Raw genomic sequence first — 26,070 nt, 5'->3', positions numbered from 1 at the left:
TTATTATATTCATAAGAGAAAGATAGTCTGTACCGATTTTTCCCGGAAAAACACGACCGGCTGGAGGCGTGATGTGTGGGCGGAGCAAAAGAATCACGAGCGCCAGTAGGCTTTTGCGTTGAGAGCGTTTGGAAGCTGTGACATTACCGTGAGGAAAAAAAACATCATCCAAAACAAACCATGGCTAACAGTCAGATTCAGCGTATATTTATGATCCAGAATCAGATCCAGAGGCTGAAATTTAACAAGAGCAACCTCAGCAACGACGTCTCTATGTGGTATGTACTGGAACTGTATATATTTGCTTAGCGGTTTTGGAAAATGACTAAGTTCCACTTTATGTCGTCTTTTTTTTTTTTTTTTTTTAAGCTGTACATGTGGAAAGTGCAGTTTGATGACAACATCGCATGTTGTTTACTTGATGTGCTTACGTGGCGATAGCTAAGTTATCAAAACAGAGATATTTGAAGCAGTTTTACTCACCGCATGCGATTCCAACACACAATCGTGACAATCGATTAAGAAATAAACGATGTGCAAATCCGGCGTCAAACTGGGCCTTGTTTGTAAAACAAGCATCTTCGAAATGAAGGGAACAAACACAAACACTTGCACAACTCCGTTGATGCTCTGTAAAAATAAACTCCATCCACTGGTCCCTTAATGCTGTTTTTTTTTTTTTGGTAATCTGTGCAGGGTTGTCTTGCCCTGGCAACCAAAAACACACTTCTTTTGTGACATTTTGCGACACTCTCGCTCTCATCAGTGAATGTCTGTGCTCTCAGTGCTCTGCTCCACGGGAGCGCGCGCTCTTCCGGGAAAAGTGCCTTAGGACCCATATAAGGAAATTCCGCTCCATCTAACGTCACACAGAGCCATACTCGAAAAAAACTTTCCGAAACTTGTGACAAACCGGAAGGAGTATTTTTGGAACAGAAATACTCCTTCAAACGTACAACTTAATTTTTGAAACTTTGTCCATGTTTAGCATGGGAATCCAACTCTTTAACAGTGTAAAAAACTCAGTATGCATGAAATAGCATTTCACCCGCCCTTTAAACTATGTGGGAAAACCTGCTGTGCATTGAAATAGACACTGAATGATATTTAATATGTAAAATGTTTTTAAAGTCATGTAGCCTACACCCATGAAACTATTATGCTTAAAGCTTTACCTTGACTGAATTGTGTTTTTATAATTCATATTTAGATGCTTCTATGTTCTTTTTTAATAACCTAATTTCTGAAATGGGCCCCAGTTGATGAAATTCATGTAATGGCATTACGTATTTAAAATACAAAATATAAGTAACTGTATTTCATTATAATTACATTTTAAATAAGGGGTAATCATTTACAGTTACAGTTACATCCGAAAAGTATTTTCGATTGCCAAAGTGATCACTTTTAATTGTGATTTTAAATTAATTTAAAAGTGTTCCTGTAGCTCAAGTAGTAGAGCATTGCCTTAGCAAGTGCAAGGTTGGGTGTTCGAATCCCAGGGAACACGTTAGAAAAATTGTTAGCCGGAATGCAATGTAAGTCACTTTGGATAAAAGTGTCTGCCATATGCATAAATGTAATTTCTTAATTTAATACTTAAGTAAACAGTCTGGGGATTTTATCCAATATAGCAACTGATTCTCTGTTTAGAAAAAAAAAAAACTGCATGCAGCAGCCTGTTCATTTAGCAACTCGTGCATACATGCTCATCATCACGACACAAAAATTCTCCTAGAAAACACACTTTGCATTTAGATAACAGATCCATACAAATCATGCATGAAATAAGTTTATAAAGTCAAACATTAGCTTTATGTGTTTTACAGATGAACTTGAAGTCTTTATTAATTTGAAATGTTCAAGAATAGATCATCTTTGGCACGTTAAATCTTTTAAAATAATAATTTATTTTGCTTAACGATACCAGTGTGGAAACCAGTTGTCCACAAACTAGATAGATCCTGAGGTGTGTTTCCCAAAAGCATAATTAGCGAACTGTGGTTGCTAAATATTAAACTATAATGACTTGCGACCTTGGGAAGAGAGTCCGGTCAATTTTGATTCAGCGATTATTTTGTTCCGATCGCTTCTCTGTAGAGAGGATTTCTAATCACTTAAAAGTTTGGTCCATTCATTAAACAAATTTACTGTATAACTTGGACAACTGTGCAGTTGTTTTGGCTACTTTTATTATGTGTTTGGTCGTAGGCAGCTGAGGGCATGACTGGCACAGTCCCACCCACTCTGATGACAGCCTTCAGGTAGTGTTTTCATTCGGCGTTCAGTGTCATTTGATTTGCTTTGTCTAAACAATTTAAGACCAGCTCTTGTCAGTTATCCACACAATTAACCATTTTTTTTATTCAATATATATATAGGCCTATATAAAATTTGTACCTGATTGCGGCGATTAACTGCACCTGTTTCCTCATTTAAAAAGACCATTTAAAAAAAAATCACAAACATGACATTTCTGAATAGTTATATCTAATTTGGTATTTTCAGTTAATGTAGACCTTTTAATTTCTGATTAATAAGCTTATTCATATTATTAAATTACATTTATTCTTAAATTAATATACAGTAGCAATTGCTTTACCCTACAATAATTTCATAGAGCATCACTGAGAAACTGTCGCTACGAGGTAAAGATAAGGCTAGCTCACTCCCTATTTAAAATGTTTTTAAAAGGTCCTTGAAAACAGGTTTATTGATTATGGGCATGTAATTACAATTATTAACACTGCAATCATAAAAAACTTTTTAAAAGAGACACAAAAAAAGTTTTACACGAAATTAATTTCTTCTCTCTTTACTTATTTATTTGTAAAGTTTATTTATTTTTCACTAGCTTATATGTTCGGTCCACAAGAGAAATATTAAGGAAGTAAATTAAAACATTTAGCTACTGTATATACCATTATCAGCATATAAAGTAGATTTGTCGTCTCTATACACTTTTAATGCAGTGTCAGATGGCAAAAGCTTTCACTTTCTGGTGAATCGACTGAGATTAAGAGGTTTACTGCATAATTCTTCTGTAAAGTTTGAACGTTGCTTGTGTGATATCCATTGGCTCGCCTTCCTGGTTTAAAACAAATATTTGCTATATAGCGACATAACCAGCACCCCTCCCACCCTTGAGTTGCTGTTGGGGTCAGCAGATTTGCACTATGCCACTGGACTCCGTCCCTCTCCCTTTTGTCCAGGCTCGCCAAAAAATAAAGTTCTGGCTATGCCACTGGTTTGGTGTGTCTGAATTTGTTTTGAAGCTTGAAATGCAGCATGAAACAGCACGGAATCCCATTAATTGTATTCAAATCCAATTTCTATTGATTGGAAGATTTAAATGACATTACATTTCTTATTATTCATAGAAATTCTGTGCAAAACTGTTTTGTTAAAATTAAAATGCAAAGAAAAAACAAATCTTATGACTTTTATTTTGAGTTGGAAAGCATAAAAACAAGACATTTCATAGCTTAAGTATTTAAAAGTATTCTAAAGTAGATTAAGGAACTAAATCTGAGTAATCTAACAAAATACATTACTGATTACTTTTGAAAGCGTGAATTTTGTAATCTGTGATGAAATACATTTTAAAAGTAACCTTCCCAGCCCTGATCCTATTTGTTTTCTAAACAAACAGCTAAACAAAAGAAATGTCACATAATATAAACACCAAGGCGATGATGTTAGCCTTGATGAGGAAGAAACTTTTTTTTCCTTTGTATATATGTGTGTGATTTTGATTTGTCTTTTGGCCCTTCATAAGATTAGGTACACAAACAGAACTCAACTGAAGATGTTTTGTTATTAAACAGCAAACATTTATTATTTCAGTTTTAATAGCTGTCATACTTTAGACATTTAAATGTATCATCTTGAATACTATAGAATCACCTACTGTTGAATAAAATTGCATATAACAGAAGGTTCATTTAAAACATAAAGAGTCTGTATGATTTTAGCTGTTCTAAACTGATGCTGCATGCTACACATTCATGTGCTATCAAAATTTACGTAAAGTTTCCTAATTGGAAATTAGACGTGAATGCCTCTCAATAGCATGTGAAGGCAGCATAAGAGTTTGAGGTAAAAAAAAAAGAAACATATATATATATATAATTGATATCCTAAGGACTCACAGATGATATTGTAAATTGTGCGTTTAAAAGTACACTTGGTACAAATAGAAATACAATTGGTAAAAATACCTTCATGTCACTGACCCCCAATTTACATATTTTTTTCCCCCACAAAAAGCTACATATTACAGAAACCACCACAATCAAATGCAATCAATGAACTGCACATAATTGACATGAAATCAGCTCATACAACGCGTTTGCAAAGCTTTTTTTTACAGCCAATACAAACTGGACAAGAGAAGTATGGTGATAACAGATAAAGTGGATGATGGAGGTGCTGCAGACGTCACTGTGACCTGTGATGTCACAACTCTGCCATTCAAGGGCTGAACTCCCCTGAAGTTGTAGGTGTTCAGAATTGAAGCATTTGCATCTTTGAAAAAGACAGTTGTGCTGAAGCGGTTTATCTGTTTGGAGGAATAAAGTAAATAGAGTGACGTTTTTAAACTCAGAATATGTAGAAGTTGTAGTAACAGACAAATCTGATCTTTATGAATCACTGTACCACAAAGTTGCATACTTACAAAGTCGTGACTGACTTTGACAGGCTCTTTAAACACAGTCCAAATCACAGCTTCATTACAGCCGGGGGTAGTTAGAGACCCTTGGTAACGGTAATATTTAGTCCTGTCCACACCTTCGATCAGACTGTTCAGTGTGATTTGATTCATGATGTCTGAGGTTTGCTCACCTAAATATCAAATAAAAAAGTCAAGTGGGTGTAATGAAACTGGGGGGGGGGGGTAAACTATCCCTCCCAAAAAACTGCCAACTCAAAAGGCTCACAAACTATTTGTTTACCTGAATTGCGGATGTTTGTCAAATAGGATGTAAGGATATCCCAGCTTTTTGTTTTGTTCACTTCATTGGTTCCCTGTTGGTTAAAAACCAATACATATGCATTTGCACACAACCAAGGCTTTTAGATATTTGTTTTCCTCTTGATATTATACTTGTCATGCTCACCTCAATGAAGAAACCAAGAACAGCCAATCCTGTGCTGTCTTTGGCAGCCAGAGCAGCTGACACGTTCCCGTTGTATTTTGAATGGACACTTACAATGTGGAGCTATGAGACACATCAGAACACATGCAGTGAATGAGCACACAAACTCTCAAGGTTTTTATTGGCATGACTGGTTCCACAAAGAACCTTTAATATCTATGGAACCTTTAAACCCTTAAGGATTTTTAAAGTGAAAAAATGTTATTTTAAAAAAATCAACATTCATACCTCCATTGGGTATTGTTTGCCATCCACCGTGTGTTCGGAGCCAGGCGAGGAGCTGCCTTTACCCCAGTGGAGATGGAATTGTTTGGTGTTGTATACACCAGGAATGTCCCCTCCTTGCACTTTAATTTTCTCATCATCTAGGTTGACCACCACTGTGAAGTCAATTGGAAATATTACACCAAATTTTCACTGCAAATTGCATCTTCACATTAAATTTTATGCAGGCACAGAACAGCCCTACCTCTGCTGTTTAAAGATGTCTTTAGATACAATGTCCAGAATATACCTACACTGACACTGAACATCACAAGTGATTGATCTGCAGTCTTTTGTCCACTACTTTTGCCAGTCTAAGTTTCCAATATAGTGGGTGAGTCTCATGGAACACAAAGAGGCATCGAATAACTTCCATCCTCTGTTGTCTAACAGTAGATCACCTACATCTCTTTGCCAGCTCAGACTTTTGTACTTCTCTGTGCAACCTTTTTAACGTGATGCTTCTCATGTTACCGTTTCCTAAGGATTGGTTTTGTTATAGGTATTCTTCATTTGGAAGTACCTTCATTTGGAAGTACTTTGCAAGTGATTGATAAATGATTTTAGCAACTATATTCCATAGACATATCAACAAATCATGACAACGTCAAGGTTATACAATTAAATTAGCACTAAAATAAATGCAGGTAATATCATCAAATCCTTACCAGAGTCAGCAGCGTTTGCTATTGACAGGAAGGTGGAGTTGTCATCAAAACCAGTTAAGTTAAAGGCGGTGAGGTTAGGATTTTCCTGAACCCTTGCAGTCACAATATTAATGGGAGATTGTTGGGATCCGTTGCAATATTGTGAGGAAATCTTGGGCCAGGTGGTAAAATCTATTACAAATCAGGATTCCAAAAATATATATATATTTATTAAAAATGTATAATAAAAAATTATAGAGTTTTATGGTGTTGTGGAATATTAGGACACAAACAAATAATATATAAACATATTAAGAAATCACACTTACTGCACTCTGGCTTGTGATAGCACCATACTGTTTAGGGTGAAATGACAACATTAATAAATATAACCAATGAAACTTCCTATCAAAGTTTTTCAATAGCTTTTAGTACCTACTTTAAAAGGGTCACACAAAATAAAATACATATTCACAGAGTGATGAACTTCAGTAACACTCACCCAATGGAGCGTCCGCACTGCGGACGGTGGGACACAGGAGAGCAACAAGGCAAGTTACAAGCAAGACAATCATCTGCATCAAACAATACATCAAATTAAAACAGAAACAGTGCTGCTTATTGAATTGGATTATAGTTTGAAATGAGAAATGAAATCAATCACACACACAGGCTAATGTCGCCAATCCCTGGTCTTACCTCTTACCTCTGGTGTTACCTCTGACTTGATTCACCTGTGTTCATTCCTGCCTTTAGTACTCTTCACAGCTCACATGTAGTGGGTGGGTCACTTTCATCAGGTCATCCGCTGCCAAAAAACTGCATTCCTATCTGAAGCTCACATGTCACATGCTAGGCATTATATATCTTTGGAGATTTCTTAAAAATTCATAGCAGTCACTTTGATTTCATCTTATCTTACAGTTTTTACATCTCAGCATCACATGTGTCATGTTAAGAAAACAAAGGTTACTGAAACAAGCTGTTGCTCACCAGCCTTTAAAGTTAGTTTATATAACTTTGTTAGCTGTCGATTTCCAAATGTTTCCAAAATAATTGAAATATATGATTGTAAATAGCACTGGTTTAGATTAATTTAGTTATATTAAATGTTAAACAGGTTTGAAACAGTCTTGGGTACTGAATAACCTTTCATAAAGTTTCTTAAAAACAAGGATTCATTAGTAGCGAAATAACATTATACCCAAGATCCATCCATTTAGTGATTTATTAGCTGTAATTCTAAATTTAACTAACAGTGCCATCATAAAAAATGTATCATTGTTTGATGATGTTATTCCAAACATAATCATTTTTCTGTAGCATGCAAAGGTGGAATAATGTTAACCTGTATTGTTAATATTATTATTAGCCTGTATTGTTAACATTATTTCAGACTCACCCATGGCAACATGTGTCTGCTTGCACAAGTATTAAGATGTTATCTGATTCTAAAGAGTAGTTTTCTGCATTGACAGCCATTCAAAGGTAGCTGTGTGTCAATCATCGTCATTCTTCTTTAGAGGTTATTGTAAAGGGCGTTTAAAATCATGCATATTCAAATAAATGACATCATTTCATTTATAGACTATCCTACTTGATTTTGTAACCTTGTTTGAATTTTTTTTATTATTTTTTTTTCATTTGCAAAGATATAAATGTCCAACCCAATTGCATGACAAAACTATATTATTTTAAGGAATGGCCAAATAAAAATAAATAAATAATAATAAAAATGTCCATGAAGTATTCAGTATACTTTGGATATACATACTGTATATATATCTAGTCATATATTAGTTATATTAATCCACCTGATACCCGAGACACAAAAGTGGGACAGGTGTAGGCTACAGCTATTACATAATAAGGAAGTATTCTTTCAGCAGTAATTACGATTGCTCATTTTAAGTGTAGGCACAAAATTTCACAACGCAAATGTGTCCCACCTCAGCCAAATTAGATGTGTTAATATACTATTTATTCATATCTACACTAATGCTGGGATGTCCCATGAAACTAATCTTCCCACATGAATCATGAAACTTGAATGCCATAATTTCAGACTCACCCTTGGCAACATGTGTCTGCTTGCACAAGTATTAAGATGTTATCTGATTCTAAAGAGCAGTTTTCTGCATTGACAGCCATTCAAGGGTAGCTGTGTTTTTTTTTCTCCAGTCAACAAATAAACTACAAATTCATCAATGCATAAACATTTTATCAATCCTTGGCTCCTCTTAAGAAAATCTTTTTTGGCAGTTTTACTCATAAAGACAACAGAAAATGGCATGATGTAGAGATAAAACATGCCTTTTTGAACCTATATCAGTTTGATCTCTTTCAGTCTCTTGGCTTATCGACTACAGATTCTTCCGACAACTGAAATCTATTTTAAAATATCCGTCTTTGTAAACTATCTGCTGCACAACCTCCTCTTACCTGACTTACTTGTATTTTATTTTTACTTTTATGGCTTTTCTGGACAGCATGATCACATTAGCCCTGGTGCCACAGTTTTAATAGCATCATTGACAGCCATTGAAATGTATTTTGTATTGTGTATCGTGATTCTAATCACAATCCATAAGGTTTCGATTCAATATTCGATTAAATATATATATTTTTTTTTTATTCAGAACTATCCGATTTTAGACAATTCACAATTAAAGGGGGGGGGGGGGTGAAATGCTCGTTTTCACTCAATTTCCTGTTAATCTTGAGTACCTATAGAGTAGTACTCAGAGGTGTCAAGTAACGAAGTACAAATACTTCGTTACTGTACTTAAGTAGAAATTTGGGGTATCTATACTTTACTTGAGTAATTATTTTTCAGCCGACTTTTTACTTCTACTCCTTACATTTTCACGCAAGTATCTGTACTTTCTACTCCTTACATTTAAAAAAATAGCTTCGTTACTGCTATTTCATACCGGATTGTTATCGTTCAGAGAGAGAGAAAGAAAAAAACCCTATCCAGATAAATCGCGCCATCAGGATGGAGTGAATTTGATTGTGGTTGGATGAGAAGTATACACATATACCATTCCGACACCCTATTGGTCCATACACGATCCATCACACCTGCACATGACACAAGTCACATCACACTGCATAGACAGTTTTGGGTTCGTTTATCAAAAAATATATTTCTTAAAAGTAGGTTGGAACCAGTAGTATCCGATCGCCTCAGAGTCAGTCCGCTTAAATTTCAAATGAAACCGGCGTCAGTCCGGTCTCCTCCCGTCTTTCAGCGCGCTCTTCAATCCGCCGACCACGGTGGAGCAGCGCGAGCTCAAACAGAGACAGAGGACACAAGGTGTGTGTTTACCGATAGATTGTTAGAATATCTGTATCTGTGAAGTTCTTTGTCATAAATACAGTTTACAAAAGGTCACGATCAGTCGGTTTCTCATCTAGTGTAAAGTTTTCGCTTGTGACCGCTAATCACGAAACAGCTGTTTCCTTACACTTATTTAAATATACTTCATTTAATCATACGTACATACACTACTGTGCAAAAGTCTTAGGCAGTATTTTCACTTAAAAGAATGGTGTTCGGCCAGTTATTTATATATTTTGCTGTAGAGTGTCACTGTCAGTATAAAATATCAGTTTACAATTCCAAACATTGATTTTGCCATCGTCAAACTGCTTGTGCATTCAAAATCGCACTAGATTATTATTAAAATTAATGGCAAACTACTGTCCTACTGACACATTGCAGCAAAAGATATAAATAACTGACTTAAAACCCTTTTTTTGGGGTGAAAACACTATTCTTTCTTTTCCATAAGACTTTTGCACAGTACTGTATTTTAAAAACGAGATTGTTGCTACTTTATAAAGAATGACCATACAGTAATTCACAGAACTGATTTAAGACAGTGACAGACAGCACTCATCTTAACTAAATATCAGAGTGAGTGACAGAGATACAGTAGAAACATTATGTGTACTTTTGTATTAAATAATGACCCAGATTGTGAAATACATATATTAGCCTTAGATTAAGGGAAGCACAACTTGGGAAATGAGAGCATCCAAGGTGAAAGCTATGGATTTATTTTAAATATTTGTAATGTTCTTTAATGTTATCCATAGTTTTTTTTGTAGTTCTTTTTTTTTTTTTTTAAGTATCGGTTCAGGCACGTTGAGGCGCCAGTACCATTTTAAAAGTATCGAAAAGGCACTGGACCCTACTTAAAAGTTATTATTTATTTCTCACTACTGGCTCATTTGCCAAATGGGTGCTTTCTCTTCGTCCTCCACAAATTAAGCTACTGTAGGTAGTTGGGTAGTGAGACGTTTTAATAAATTATCGTTTGCGATTAATGACGCAAATGACAATGTTGTGATATCTAGGCTATAGAGCATCACAGTCCCACCCACAGCTGGTGCCGGAACTAAAAATTCAATGCAATTTCTGCATTGACATTTGGGGTATAAGCCATTAAAACGTAACCATACATGGTAGACTTAAAACCAGCTACGGCTGTACTAAGCAACAGTATATGCTCATATAAACGTAAAAAGATCATGGGGGCACTAACCTTGTTTTGATGTAAATGCCTTTTATTCGCTATGTCTTGGCTAAGTACTTCATTACCCACAATCCTGAACAATCCCACAATCCCACAGTGATGCATCTGATTGGTGGAGCTCGTATAACCGTCTGGTTAAACCCCTCGAAGGTCCGTGAAGACTGAAGATCATTAATAAAAAAATAAAATAAAATAAAAACCTGTATTGCGTTTTTGCACGGTAGACTTATCAGTGCAATCATGATCTCCTTGGCTGCCATTGAGAGTTTTGCAGGGAGGTTGGTAACTTTAGTTAGCATTATCGTCCACTTTAGCTAGGCTACTGTAGCCTCCTATTGAAATGAGTCATATCAAGCATTTTATAATGCCACTGTCAAAACAATATTTAGCCTAGACATACCTTTTTGTGCATTTACTGAACATTTGTGTAATGGCAACGACATGTGTTGACAACTGAGCAGTGATTGCAGTCAGATACAAAGCACTGCACCATTGCTGATGTTATCGTTAACCAATTTCACACACGCACACAATATAAAATACACGATGATAAAATAAAAATCAATACACAATACATATATAAAACACTATTTACACAATTAATACTGAAAGAACTGCTATTACTGCACATTCACTATATAAAATAAAATTCACTGCAGGAAAAAGTTTGCGCGAGCGGCTGTCATCAGATTTGGATGTCGCTCAAAAGGCTTGTTGCCTCGTTCGCAGTTGTGGCTTCAGACGAATTCAATGGGGCGCGGTGGTTTATGGGATGAGTAGTTCCTGCGCTCGAAATGAAAATATGTACACAGTCTTGTACCTTTGACTTTTTTGGGATTTTGTCTTAATTTTTTCACTTGAAATGATATGTTATATGCTTATGAGTTCAGCCGTAGCTGGTTATCCTCACACATGCTCTAAAACTCTTTAGATACAGATTTTTCCGAAAGTGAATGGGAGAAATGAATGGGAAATTTACTTCCGGCACCAGAGCTCTCTTGGGCTGTGGGTGGGACTGTGAAGCTCTATATCAACTTTGTAACTCGTTACCCTCCGAACACTGGACATAGCAGACGTATGTACCGAATACAAGAAGCTATCAGTCAAGAAGGTATCAGGATTATGAGTTATTTTTCATTTTTAGTTTTTGAATAATCACTTAGATTAATCATTCATTTTGACAGCACTATAATGTTTATTGTAAATAGTCAACCACACAAGAGTAATTGTTTTTAGCCTGCACCAATGTTCTTGTCCATTGCCCTCACAGAGTCCTGCAGCTAAGCTTGGATGTACATTTACATTCCATTCAAGGTTATTGATGACATGCCTCTGAAGTTTGACTTTTTGCACCATAACAATACTTATTGGCAACTAGTCATCATATCTCTAGCTCTTTAATGTATTTGCATTGTACTAAAATGAGTTCATTTTCAATGGGCATATATGTGGCTGAAACAGGTAGCCTAGTGCCTCCCAAATTTTTCAACATGAACATTTTAATATAACATTATAGTCATTATGGCCTTTAGAAAAAAAATTTTTTGAGGAGGTGGGGTAGTGCACAATAGGCCCTTGTGGCACGGCCCAAGCTTTTGTTCTTAATGGCATTTTTTTTCCTTACATTACTTTTACTTTTATACTTTAAGTAGTTTTTTAAACCAGTACTTTTACACTTTTACTTGAGTAAAAAGCTTGAGTTGATACTTCAACTTCTACAAAAGTCTTTTTAAACCCTAGTATCTATACTTCTACTTGAGTAATGAATGCCAATACTTTTGACACCACTGGTAGTACTGCATCCTTCTGTTGTAGAAAAATTTATATTTTACTCTTACTTATTTACTTTCTTAGACATTTAGTGGGTTTTCATATTTTCATTTTTTTGTTTTTCCTTTTGATTTAACTTGTGTTTCTCTCTCAGTATGTATGTTTGTCACCTGAAATGCAACGAAGACATCACACAGTAAAACAAAGAGCCTTTGAAGTCTTTAGTGTGGGCAATTTACTCAGGAAAGATCAGAGGGGTTATCCATAAAAAAAGACCTTTGACCTCACGGGTGTGAAGATAATAAAAGCCCAGGGGGTTAGGAGGACCATTGTGTTTTCTGAAAGAGTTAGTTTTGGTTTACGGGGTTAAGTGGAAATTTACAGAGAAGGAGCCCTGTAAGGAGTGGGGGTGATAACAGTATAATAAGGCTGTCTGTTTTCAGTGTGATTCAGGTCTGTTGTGTTTCAGGGTAGCTGCTGAAACAGTGAACGCACCTCTTTAAGGAAAATAAACTTCTTTCCTTAAATATAATTTGATTCCTTGTCTCTTACACTGAGATGCTATTTGTTTGTAATTGTTTTTGCCACAACAATTTGGTGTCAGAATAGTGGGATCTCACAGTGGTTTCTTCTGGTCCTGAGCGGATTTGACGAAGTGATCATCTCAGAGCACCAGGCTCTGGTCTTACCTCGAAAATTGAGAGAGAAGAGCCAAAACTGCTTTCAGGGCCAGAAGTGACTCAGATGAGATCAGAAAGAACCCGGTGGCAGTAAAAGCATCTCAGGTAAGAGACTGTAAATTGTTTATTTACACAAAATGTGAAGATTGATCAGGTATACGAAAGTCATATGAGGAGTATAACTGTGATGAAATGACTTGAAAAAAGTATAATAATTTACGTTTTCAATATTATAATCATGAATGAGTTTGCATAGAATTAAAAACAAGCGAGTTTTTAAGTTATTATAATCAAAACTAATGTTAAATAATCCAAATCGTTTATCAGAGAATGATAAAGAGGAGGAATTGTTGTAGAAAAATTTATATTTGTCACAAACCCTCGGTCATGATCCTGGCTCTGGCTGATTTGAGATTGCTGGTGGGCGTGTTCTCCAGTGATCCTGTCTTCTCACCTGCAGTTCATCACGTCAGTCAAACACACCTGTTCCATTTCAAGCAATCTACTCTCTTATAAAAGCCAGACCAACTTTCCAGTCCCCGCCGGATCGTTTACCATTCAGTACGAGTACACATCAGCCAACCAATATTTTGAGTTATCTGTATTTTGTCATTTGTTGGGAAATTGAGAGCTAACCAAGTTTTTCCTATTTTTTGATCGCAGTGTTCCAGCCTGAACCTTGGAATCAAATCTCTCACCAGAACCTCAGGACACAGATTACTGAAACTGGATCACCAACCGTCTGTCTGCGAGAACATACCCTGCTCAGCATACATCTCTGTTTAAAACTTTGAATTAATAAATTTACCTTTAATTGAACTGACACTCTGGTCTGCATTTGAGTTCTGGTTCCCAGTCCTGACAGAACGATCCGGCCATTATGGACTCAGCAGACCTAGAGCCAGTTCGCCACGCGGTATCCACTCAAGGAGCAATCCTGGATCAGCACAGTACCGCGCTTAGGGAAGTTATGGGAGGACTTCAGGACTTGTCTCTCCGTGTGGGAACCCTTCAGGAGTCCCTGCGAAATCCTCCTCCAGCCCCTGAACTGGCCGAATCAGTCACAGCTAACCCTGCCAGGGAACCTTGGGTTTCACCACCGGAAAGGTACGATGGGAACCTTGGTCAGTGTAAGACATTTCTCATGCAATGTGGTCTAGTTTTTGCTCTCCAACCCCTCACCTATGCCTCAGAGAGATCCAAGATTGCCTACCTCATCGGGTTGTTGCGTGGAGCAGCCTTGGAGTGGGCTTCAGTTCACTGGAGGAGACAGGACCAGTTTACCACCACCTATGTTGCATTTACTGCAGAGATGACCAAGGTTTTTGACCATCCGGTCCAAGGTAATGACGCTTCCATGAGATTGTTCTCTATTCACCAAGAACTCCGGAGCCTGGCGGAGTACGCCATTGAGTTCCGAACATTGGCCGTAGAGAGTGGGTGGAATGAGGCGTCCCTGCTGGCTGTGTTTATCAATGGTTTAAGTGAAAGATTGAAGGATGAACTGGTGACACATCCTGAACCTGTGAACCTGGATAATCTCATAGCTTTGACAATTCGTATAGATAATCGCTGTCGAGAGCGACGACAGAAACAACGCCACCCTGGCGGTGACGTCATTCCTCGCCGAAGAGATCACTCCCCAGCTCCGATAGGATCCAGATCTTTTCCTCGTCCTGTACTTCCACTGGAGCCCATGCGGCGAGAGGAGTTCCCGGAGGGCGAGCCCATGCAGCTGGGTCGGAACCGTCTCAGTGCAGATGAACGAGAACGCCGTAAAGGAACAAACGCTTGCCTCTACTGTGGACAACCAGGCCACTACATCGCTAATTGTCCTATCCGTCCGTTAAACCGGAGGGCTCGCTAGCCAGGGGGAGCATCCTAGCGAGCCGAGCAACCTTACCTCTGTCTTCCCGTCCACGAACCCAATTACATGCCACTATCTTCTGGAGGAACCAGACTCTGGAGCTCCAAGCCCTCTTTGACTCTGGAGCAGACGAGAGTTTTTTGAACACCACATTAGTAAATCAGCTGGGATTAACCACGGAGCAGCTTAAGGAGCCACTGGAGGCTAGTACACTTGACGGGAGGCTGCTTGCTCGAGTAACAACCCGAACCTGCCCTGTCCAGCTCCAGTTGTCAGGTAATCATTTTGAAGAAATCTCCTTTTTTGTTATAGACTCACCATTTATACCGTTAGTTTTGGGGCACTCCTGGTTAACTAGACATAATCCTCATATTGACTGGATATCTGCTAAGGTTCATAACTGGAGTTCAGCCTGTCTTGCTAGTTGTTTGCGGTCTGCTCTGCCTTCTTCTGTAACCCACCAGAAACCCGAACCAGACCGGCCAGACCTGTCATTAATCCCTACTGAGTACCACGACATATCGGAGGTGTTCTGTAAACAACAGGCTCTCTCACTTCCCCCGCACCGACCCTATGACTGCACCATTGACCTGTTGCCTGGATCTACGTTTCCTCGGAGCCGTCTGTATATATCTCCAGACCAGAGCGGGTGGCAATGGAGAAGTACATTAACAATTCCTTGGCAGCTGGGATTATCCGCCCTTCGTCATCACCTCTTGGAGCCGGGTTTTTCTTTGTGGGTAAGAAAGATGGGACCCTCCGCCCGTGTATCGACTATAGAGGTTTGAATGATATCACTGTAAAGAACAAATATCCACTACCACTCATGAACTCAGCCTTTGAATTTCTCCAGGGAGCTACAGTATTTTCGAAATTAGATCTCCGCAATGCCTACCACCTGGTCCGAATTCGTGAAGGAGATGAATGGAAGACGGCCTTCAACACCCCCCTGGGACACTTTGAGTACCTGGTTATGCCTTTTGGCCTGTCTAACTCACCTGCTGTCTTTCAGTGTCTAATCAATGACGTACTTAGATATATGCTGGGCAGATTTGTGTATGTTTACCTGGATGATTTTCCCAGAATCAAGCGGAACATGTCCAGCATGTTCGACAGGTCCTCCATCGACTACTGGAGAACCGCCTATTTGTCCAAGCAGAGAAGTGCGAGTTCCACACCTCCACCATCACCTTCCTCGGTCACATCATTGCCAGAGGTCAGGTGAGAATGGATCCGGAGAAGGTGAGAGCAGTCTTAGATTGGCCCCAACCAGATACAAGGAAACAGCTACAGAGATTTTTGGGGTTCGCTAATTTTTATAGACGTTTTATTAGAAATTACAGCCGCACTGCTGCACCATTAACTGCACTAACCTCCCCAGCTAGACCGTTTCATTGGTCCTCTGAGGCAGAAGGAGCCTTTTTGGATCTCAAGAAGAGGTTAACGTCAGCTCCCATTCTCATAAACCCTGACTCGTCCCGGCAGTTTGTTGTGGAGGTGGACGCCTCGGATGTGGGAGTGGGGGCAGTCCTGTCCCAGCGGTCCCCTGAGGATAACAAACTTCACCCTTGTGCCTTTCTATCCCATCGGTTATCTCCCACAGAAAGAAACTATGATGTCGGGAACCGGGAACTGCTGGCTGTGAAGTTGGCTCTCGAGGAGTGGCGACATTGGCTAGAGGGCGTAGATCAACCATTCGTGGTTTGGACCGACCATAAAAATCTGGAGTACATCCGCTCGGCGAAACGCCTGAATCCTCGTCAAGCCAGGTGGGCTCTTTTCTTCGGTCACTTCAATTTTGCCCTTACCTACAGGCCCGGTTCCAGAAATGTGAAGCCTGACGCATTGTCTCGGCTGTTCGAGAAGGAGGAGACTATTGCAGAACCCGACACCATAATACCAAGAACCTGTGTCATTGGGGCAGCCATTTGGGAGATTGAGGGAGAGGTGAGAATGGCCCTGCAGCACCAGCCTGACCCAGGTAACGGCCCCCCGGGTCGTCTGTTTGTGCCTCTCTCTGTCCATCCATCTGTATTACAGTGGGGCACTCCTCCAGACTCTCATGCCATCCTGGAGTGGCACGCTCTTTGGCCTTCCTGCGCAGACGGTTCTGGCGGCCAGAGATGAGGAACGATGTCCAGAACTTTGTTTCTGCCTGTCCCGTCTGTGCACAGAACAAGGGTTCCAACCGGCCCCCCCCAGGGTACCTGCAGCCACTTCCTATACCTCGTCGTCCGTGGTCTCACTTATCACTGGATTTTGTATCTGGGCTACCTCCCTCGAAGGGTATGACTGTGGTTCTCACTGTGGTGGATCGTTTTAGCAAGTTTGCACGTTATCTGCCTCTGCCCATACTGCCCACAGCTAAGGAGACTGCCGAACTCTTAGTCTCTGTGGTGTTCACGGTCCACGGTCTACCTTTGGACATCGTCTCGGACAGAGGTTCACAATTCACCTCAGCCGTTTGGAAGTCATTCTGCCGAGCCATAGGGGCCACCATAAGCCTGACCTCTGGGTTCCATCCTCAAGCTAACGGCCAAGCGGAGAGAGCCAACCAGAAACTGGAGACCACCCTGCGTTGTTTGGCTTCCTCCAACCCCACGTCCTGGACATCTCAGCTTCCTTGGATGGAGTATGCCCACAACACGCTTCCCACATCTGCCACAGGTCTGTCACCTTTTCAATGTGTCTATGGTTTTCAACCCCCATTGTTTCCCTCTCAGGAGAAAGAGTTGGCTGTTCCCTCCATCCAAGTGTACATCCGCAGATGTCATCGCACCTGGCACCGAGCCCGGGCCACCCTTCTGAGGACCTCTGCCCAATATGAGCGCCACGCCAACCGTCGTCGGACTCCTGCACCCTCCTATTCCATGGGGGACAAGGTATGGCTCTCCACCCGGGATCTCCCGTTAAAGACAGACTCTATGAAATTATTTCCTAAATACATTGGTCCCTTGGTGATCGAGAAGGTCATCACCCCCGTGACCGTCCGTCTCCGACTGCCTCCCACTCTCAAGGTCCACCCTGCCTTCCATGTATCTCTGCTTAAGCCTGTGGTTATCAGTCCACTACTCCCTCCTCTCCCGGCCCCTCCACCCCCCGGCTGATTGATGGCCATCCGGCATTCACGGTTCACCGGATTTTGGACTCCCGTCGCCGGGGGCACGGCGTGCAGTATCTCATCGACTGGGAGGGCTATGTCCTGACAATATTTTACTCTTACTTATTTACTTTCTTAGACATTTAGTGGGTTTTCATATATTTTTTTGTTTTTCCTTTTGATTTAACTTGTGTTTCTCTCTCAGTATGTATGTTTGTCACCTGAAATGCAACGAAGACATCACACAGTAAAACAAAGAGCCTTTGAAGTCTTTAGTGTGGGCAATTTACTCAGGAAAGATCAGAGGGGTTATCCATAAATAAAGACCTTTGACCTCACGGGTGTGAAGATAATAAAAGCCCAGGGGGTTAGGAGGATCATTGTGTTTTCTGAAAGAGTTAGTTTTGGTTTACGGGGTTAAGTGGAAATTTACAGAGAAGGAGCCCTGTAAGGAGTGGGGGTGATAACAGTATAATAAGGCTGTCTGTTTTCAGTGTGATTCAGGTCTGTTGTGTTTCAGGGTAGCTGCTGAAACAGTGAACGCACCTCTTTAAGGAAAATAAACTTCTTTCCTTAAATATAATTTGATTCCTTGTCTCTTAAACTGAGATGCTATTTGTTTGTAATTGTTTTTGCCACAACACTTCATAACTCCAAAAAGTCTTTAGTTTTATTATATTTATAAGAAAAAGATAGTCTGTACAGTTTTTTCCCGGAAAATCACGACCGGCTGGAGGCGTGATGTGTGGGCGGAGCTAAAGAATCACGAGCGCGAGTAGGCTTTTGCGTTGAGAGCGTTTGGAAGCTGTGACATTACCGTGAGGAAAAAAAACATCATCCAAAACAAACCATGGCTAACAGTCAGATTCAGCGTATATTTATGATCCAGAATCAGATCCAGAGGCTGAAAACTATATATTTGCTTAGCGGTTTTGGAAAATGACTAAGTTCCACTTTATGTTGTCTTTTTTTTTTTAAGGTGTACACGTGGAAAGTGCAGTTTGATGACAACATCGCATATTGTTTACTTGATGTGCTTACGCGCCGATGGCTAAGTTAATAACACAGAGATATTTGAAGCAGTTTTACTCACCACCTGCGGTTCCAACACACGATCGTGACCCTTTTTCGTTGAGACTGCATTATCCTTAAGAAATAAACGATGTGCAAATCCGGCGTCAAACTGGGCCTTGTTTGTAAAACAAGCATCTTCGAAATGAAGGGAACAAACACAAACACTTGCACAACTCAGTCAATGCCCTGTAAAAATAAACTCCATCCACTGGTCCCTTAATGCTGTTTTTTTTGGTAATCTGTGCAGGGTTGTCCTGCCCTGGCAACCAAAAACACACTTCTTTTGTGACATTCCGCTCTCTCGCTCTGATCAGTGAAGTCTGTTGTGCTCTCAGTGCGCTGCTATATGGGAGCGCGCGCTCTTCCGGCAGAAGTGCCTTAGGACCCATATAAGGAAATTCCGCTCCATCACACAGAGCCATACTCGAAAAAAACTTTCCGAAACTTGTGACAAACCGTACAACTTAATTTTGGAAACTTTGTCCACGTTTAGCATGGGAATCCAACTCTTTAACAGTGTAAAAAACTCAGTATGCATGAAATAGCATTTCACCCCCCCTTTAAATTAGAATCTGCATTTAAAGTAAAGTGCATTTATGGGATTATTTAAATGATTAATCAGGGGGCAAAATACACAGCAGCCTTCGTGGAGTTAATGATGTTATGGCATGACATATGGCATATGTAGACATTTACCCTTGTAAAAGGTTATTGCCTAAATTTATTTCAGACTAATCTTTTAACTTATTTACTGTACTGCATCACTCGAGACTTACTGATATAAACATTCAAATATAAACTTTACTTAATATTAAGACCAAAATGTGTTTTAATGTCACTAATAATGAGGGTTGTATGATCTTTAAATAATAAATGTCGTTTAGCAAGATATTTAAAGTGTACCAGAAGTATCCTTGAAATACATTAGGTTCATTTTAGCACAAACAAATACACTTCAGTTCATCTTTAATTGGACCTCAGCACTACTTCTGATTTAGCACACTTCATACCAGTTTAGGATATGAAAAGTAAAATTGCAGGGTATTTTCATTAAGTAGCCAATATTTTTTCAAATACATTTAATGCATTTTTAAATGGAATAAGTTTTATTATTTTATTATAATAAAATAATGTTTTGTTCCTAGGTTCATTCAAGTCTTCAGATCTTCCAAGGTCAAATGTGTGGAATATGTGCAGACTGCTACCAGGTCTTGTTTGATTTGTGACTTATTACGGCTGATACTAAAGATTGGATTTATATTTTCAATGTTTTGCTGGAAACTCAGAAGCAATGGCCAGGAGAATCTTTGGTAGCTTTAGCAGGATTCTTTTATGAGAATGCCCTGCCTGGCGCTGCTGTCATTAAAGGGGGGGTGAAATGCTATTTCATGCATACTGAGTTTTTTTACACTATTAAAGAGTTGGATTCCCATGCTAAACATGGAAAAAGTTTCAAAAATTAAGTTGTACGTTTGAAGGAGTATTTTTGTTCCAAAAAAACCTCTTCCGGTTTGTCACAAGTTTCGGAAAGTTTTTTTCGAGTATGGCTCTGTGTGATGTTAGATGGAGCGGAATTTCCTTATATGGGTCCTAAGTGCGCGCTCTTCTGCCAGAAGAGCGCGCGCTCCCATATAGCAGAGCAGAGAGAGGCTGAGCACAGCCTGATCAGAGCGAGAGCGTCGCGAAAAGTCACAAAAGAAGTGTGTTTTTGGTTGCCAGGGCAAGACAACCCTGCACAGATTACCAAAAGAGAAACAGCATTAAGGGACCAGTGGATGGAGTTTATTTTTACAGAGCATCAACGTAGTTGTGCAAGTGTTTTTGTTTGTTCCCTGCATTTCGGATTGCACATCGTTTATTTCTTTACATAATGCAGTCCCAACGGAAAAGGGTCACGATTGTGTGTTGGAACCGCAGGCGGTGAGTAAAACTGCTTCAAATATCTCTGTGTTAACTTAGCTATCAGCGCGTAAGCACATCAAGTAAACAACATGCAATGTTGCCATCAAACTGCACTTTCCACATGTACAGTTTAAAAAAAAAAAAAAAAAAAAAAAAAAAAAAAAAGACTACATACGTAAAGTGGAACTTAGTCATTTTCCAAAACCGCTAAGCAAATATATACAGTTTCAGTACATACCACATAGCATACCGCCTGTGCTGATGCTGCTCTTGTTAAATTTCAGCCTCTGGATCTGTGTCACAGCTTCCTCATGCTCTCAACTCAAAAGCCTACTGGCGCTCGTGATTCTTTAGCTCCGCCCACACGTCACGCCTCTAGGCGCTCGTGTTTTTCCGGGAAAAATCGGTACAGACTATCTTTCTCTTATAAATATAATAAAAATAAAGACTTTTTGGAGTTATGAAGGATGCAGTACTACTCTATAGATACTCAAGATTAACAGGATATTGAGTGAAAACGAGCATTTCACCCCCCCTTTAAAAGTCTAACTAATTGCGCTTTTCCACTGCATGTTACAGCACGGTACAGCTCGATATGGCTCATTTTTGGAGGGTTTTCCACTGGCTACAGTACCTGTTAGCTGTTTTTTTTTTTTTACCACTTCGGTTGAGGTTCTGTTTTGAACGAGTGCACCTTTTTTAACAGCCAAAAAGTTTTGATGTCTGTTAAGGAAGTACAGATGTTCCTTTCGTTGATAGCAGAGGAGCGGATCCAGCGAGAGCTTTATGGGGAGAGGCAAAATTTATATATTTTTTTCATTCCTCCAAGTAGAAGTCGTGGCAGTAGAGGGGGCGAAACTTTAACGACATATGTATAATCCCGTCCACTCTAAAGCGACACTAAACGGCAGTGCAAACTGCAAACAAATGCAAACAGTGCTGAGCCAAGCCTTGCCAAACCATACTGAGCCATGCAGAGCTAAGTCGTACCATACAGTGGAAAAGCGCCATGAGGCAGTTATACATTATAGTTTATAGGGGGCAGTGTTTAGGAATGGAGACAAAGCAACTGGTTGACGACCTTAAACAAAGAGTGCAAATTAAGTATTTAGGTATAACAACCTGCTCAATTTCATCAGTCCTAATCCAATCAGATTATTTTATCCAAACTACTCAAAGACTGGGAGCACCGACGGCCATTACAAACAAAATCTGATTTACAGCACTCTTAAAAATAAAGGCGCTTAAAAGTTTTTCACAGCAATGCCATAGAAGAACCATTATGGGGGAGTCGTGGCCTGACGGTTAGTGACTCCGACTCACAATTGAAAGGTTGTGAGTTTGAGTCTCGGGCCGGTAGGAATTGTAGGTGGGGGGAGTGCATGTACAGTTCACTCTCCACCTTTAATACCATGACTTAGGTGCCCTTGAGCAAGGCATCGAACCCCCAACTGCTCCCTGGGTGCCACAGCATAAATGGCTGCCCACTGCTCCGTGTGTGTGTTCACAGTGTGTGTGTGCACTGTGGATGGGTTAAATCAGTGATCCTCAAATCTGGCTCGCGAGATCCAGTTTCCTGCAGAGTTTAGCTCCGACTCTAATTAAACACACCTGCCTGTGATTTTCTAATGATCCTGAAGACACTGATTAGCAAACTCAAGCGTGTTTGATTAGGGTTAGAGCTAAACTTCGCAGGAAAGTGGATCTCGCAAGCCAGATTTGAGGATCACTGGTTTAAATGCAGAGCACAAATTCTGAGTATGCATCGCCATACTTGGCTGAATGTAACTTTCACTTCACTTTTTTTTTTTTTGGTTCTACCAATCTCCATTCAGTCAAGTTATTTACCTTTGTACATCCCTCCTGTACCTGTAACAAAAGTGTCCCTCACGGGTCAAAATGACCCGAAGGCTTATAATGATACAAATTTTTATTTCAGTCCAGAAAGCTCATTTTGATCCATTTTTATAAAATAATAATAATGAACTTGAAACTTTAATTATTTATGTTGATTTTTTCCATTTTTTGTTTCACTTATTTCTTTTGTGATTTTTATTTCATGTACCTTAAATTCTGGATATTTCTAAGAAAACATGAGTGTGATGAGTGGATAAAAGAAGGAGTTACAGTGTTGGACAAGAGATCTCGTGTAGCCAGACACTTTCTTTGGCCAAGGCCTGCCCATGAGGCCGCTAGACTGACATGTCAAACAACCAATCACAGTTCGTTTTGTTCTTTGTCCTGTTTCGGGGCGTGGAAATGTTGACACAGTAACAGACTGGTGTGTAAATTATGCCATGACCTTTAAATATTTCACATACTTCTGAAAATTCAGTGTTTAATTGATCCTGATAAGCGGTCATCATCACAGTTGTAAACACAGCAGTTTTCTTCTTTGGTTTTGGTTTGGCATCATGGCCATAGACTATGGTAATAGCATCTCTGTTTCCAGGTGAAACGTTAAAGAACATGACACACATGTCTACCAGAAATCTTGTATAATTCAACCAATTCAATTCAATGACGACTTTGAAACTCCTGAAGTGTTTCCACTTTTGTGTGCCGTATGCATCAGACATTTAGCCAACAGTCCATGGGCATGATATCTGGGGCTGAGACTAGAAGAGAGAGGACCAGGCCTGGACTCTATTTGTGTTTTGTGTGTGGCAATTTTCCGCGAGGGGCTGCTGTTTTACTTTCAGTTTTGTGTTTATTTTATTATTAAAGTTATGTTTAAATATTCGCCACTTCTCGCCTCCTTCTTCCCATTTAAAGAACTGTTACAATGAGCAAATAAGCAATATTGCTGCAGTATTTGAAAAAAAGACAATTCCAGTCTATTTTTATCAAAAACCTCTAGATGCACTTCGAAAGCGATCACTGAGTGTTTCGAACGCCATCTGGTGGGGAAAATAAAAGTCGTAAAATTGCATTTTACGGTTACGGGATGGATGCTTAAAGGGATACTCCGCCCCAAAATGAAAATTTTTAGCAATAACCCTTATTCTCATGTCATTCCAAACCCATAAAAGCTAATTTCGTCTTCGGAATACAATTTAAGAAATTTTGGATGAAAACTTTGGGGAATATGAACTGAACGCAGACAGCTTAGACACATGCTCTGTTTTCTTTCAAATCAAAGCATAAATACACATAGAAAATTTTTTGGCACGACAGACACAGTATAACATATGCAGTTTGTGTTCAGCTCAAATTCTCCAAAATGGCGCTACAGTGATGTGGAGAGACACAGAGTAGAGGAATTGTTGAATAAAGTCATTTTGTTTTCATTGTGCGCAAAAAGTATTCTCCTCACTTCATAACGTTACGGTTGAATCACTGATGGTAGATGGACTATTCTTAAAATGCTTTTCATACTTTTCTGGACCTTGTTAGTGTATTTTACTTGGCAGTCTATGGACAGACACAAGCCGGTTTTCATCCAAAATATCTTCAATTGTGTTCCGAAGACAGACAAAGCAGCTTTTAAGGGTCTGGAATGACATTAACAATGATTAATGACATTTTTCAAGTTTTTTTATTATTTAATAAAATATATAAACAGTATACAACTGTGCATAACATTTACAAAAAATGTTGCCAGTCATCTCCACACCAATGGAAACAGACCTGAAGGAATGCAATTAAAAAAAAAAAAAGAATAACAAGGGAAGAAAATAGAGAAGAGTTTGAATGTGTTATTTATACTGCCATGGCACACAGTCTTGCACAAAAAAATAAATAAAAACAAAAACAATAAAGAGATTGTATGTGATTTGATTTAAAGAGGGAGTGTTATTTATATTACATATGAAATAAAAGAGTGAATTCCACTGCAGTAAAGACTTTCTTCTAAAATCTCCTCTTAAAACAAATGAGGATGGCCTTTAAGAGAGAAAACAGAAGGTAGATGAATTGACTGAAGTATTCACAGAAAACTCGTAGTTACATAACAATACTTTGTGGAACAATGCATTGCCATCTAAACACTCAAAAACAATGAACGCTGAACCATACAAGAGAGAACATCCTGAAAGAGGAGAAGAGGGATATTGAGTCAGAAAAACACATTATTTTAAGTGTGAAAAACTACATAATTATTAATCATTATAAAATAATTAAAATAACTTCTTCTCACCACATAACAGCAGCTTCTTCATCAGCTCACTCTTCTCTGCAAGTCTGTCAATTACAGTGTCTGTGTCCAAAGCCACAAGAATGTCATTTTCAATGGCCATCAGTAACTGGAAGAGATGCAACTCCTGAGCTTGTTTTTATGTATTTCAGAGTTGTAAAATGATTGTTCGCATGCCACTTGGGTTATTGAGAGTGTCAGCAAGAACTTGCATGCAAGTCCAAGCAGGTGATTTGCATCTGTGCATGTTGAATCTTTGGAGAATCTGATATCATACTTGCCCAATAAAATTATAATTTCCAAAAAATGTCCATGGTCAATGCAGTCAATGTCCAACATGTATGCATCCTCATTCTCCACCTGTCTGTAGGCCTCTCTTTCCTATCACTTTCACAACCTCTACTACCTATTCCAAAACTTGACGACTCCTCTTCACCTGATCTCTGTGCGCTTTCAGTTGCCTGGCTCCTAACAGGTTGCTATTGTCAGCTTTTGAGCATTTTAAAAAGTACGCTTCAGCACGGTTTCTGTGTGCCATACTTTTCTCATGCTCTTCAACTCTGTGGTGCACATGTCTCCAGTCTGAAATTCCAGTCACTAAAGAGCTTGAGTCAGTTGCCTTGTTGAAGGCCAGGCAAACAAAACAAAACCATACAAAGCATGACGTTTGTTGCAATACGTCAGCCACTGTCCTGGCATGCCAACTCTACTGGTAAACACCTTCTTCACCACAGGGTTGATCATATCTTGTCTGGGGTGGTGTTTTTAAAATGCCTGTATTTTGGTTGGGTCAGGACGAACAAAGTAATCTATTCCCTAATCCTCCTCCTCTCTCTCCTCCACTTCTATAACCTGGCTTGACTTGATAAAGAGATGATAAATTGAAGCATTTCTTGCCAAAATCTTGCTAAAAAGAATTTTTAAAAAT

General features: G+C 39.3%; 1 protein-coding gene across 1 annotated transcript; it reads right to left on the bottom strand.

The window, feature by feature from the left end:
- Window positions 1-3,494: 3,494 nt before the first annotated feature.
- Window positions 3,495-6,908, bottom strand: LOC113111992 (carbonic anhydrase 4-like). Its single transcript, XM_026277316.1, has 9 exons — window positions 6,770-6,908; window positions 6,573-6,645; window positions 6,400-6,426; window positions 6,092-6,262; window positions 5,388-5,539; window positions 5,121-5,222; window positions 4,956-5,028; window positions 4,679-4,845; window positions 3,495-4,561 (listed from the first exon to the last, which is right to left on the bottom strand). The coding sequence occupies exons 2-9, from the start codon at window positions 6,643-6,645 to the stop codon at window positions 4,367-4,369; spliced, it is 960 nt and encodes a 319-aa protein (XP_026133101.1). The 5' UTR covers window positions 6,770-6,908; the 3' UTR covers window positions 3,495-4,366.
- Window positions 6,909-26,070: the final 19,162 nt, after the last annotated feature.

The sequence above is a fragment of the Carassius auratus genome, chromosome 12, assembly GCF_003368295.1.
Source record: "Carassius auratus strain Wakin chromosome 12, ASM336829v1, whole genome shotgun sequence".
NCBI classification, from domain to species: Eukaryota; Metazoa; Chordata; class Actinopteri; order Cypriniformes; family Cyprinidae; genus Carassius; species Carassius auratus.
This window is presented reverse-complemented; position numbering and strand designations above follow the sequence as displayed.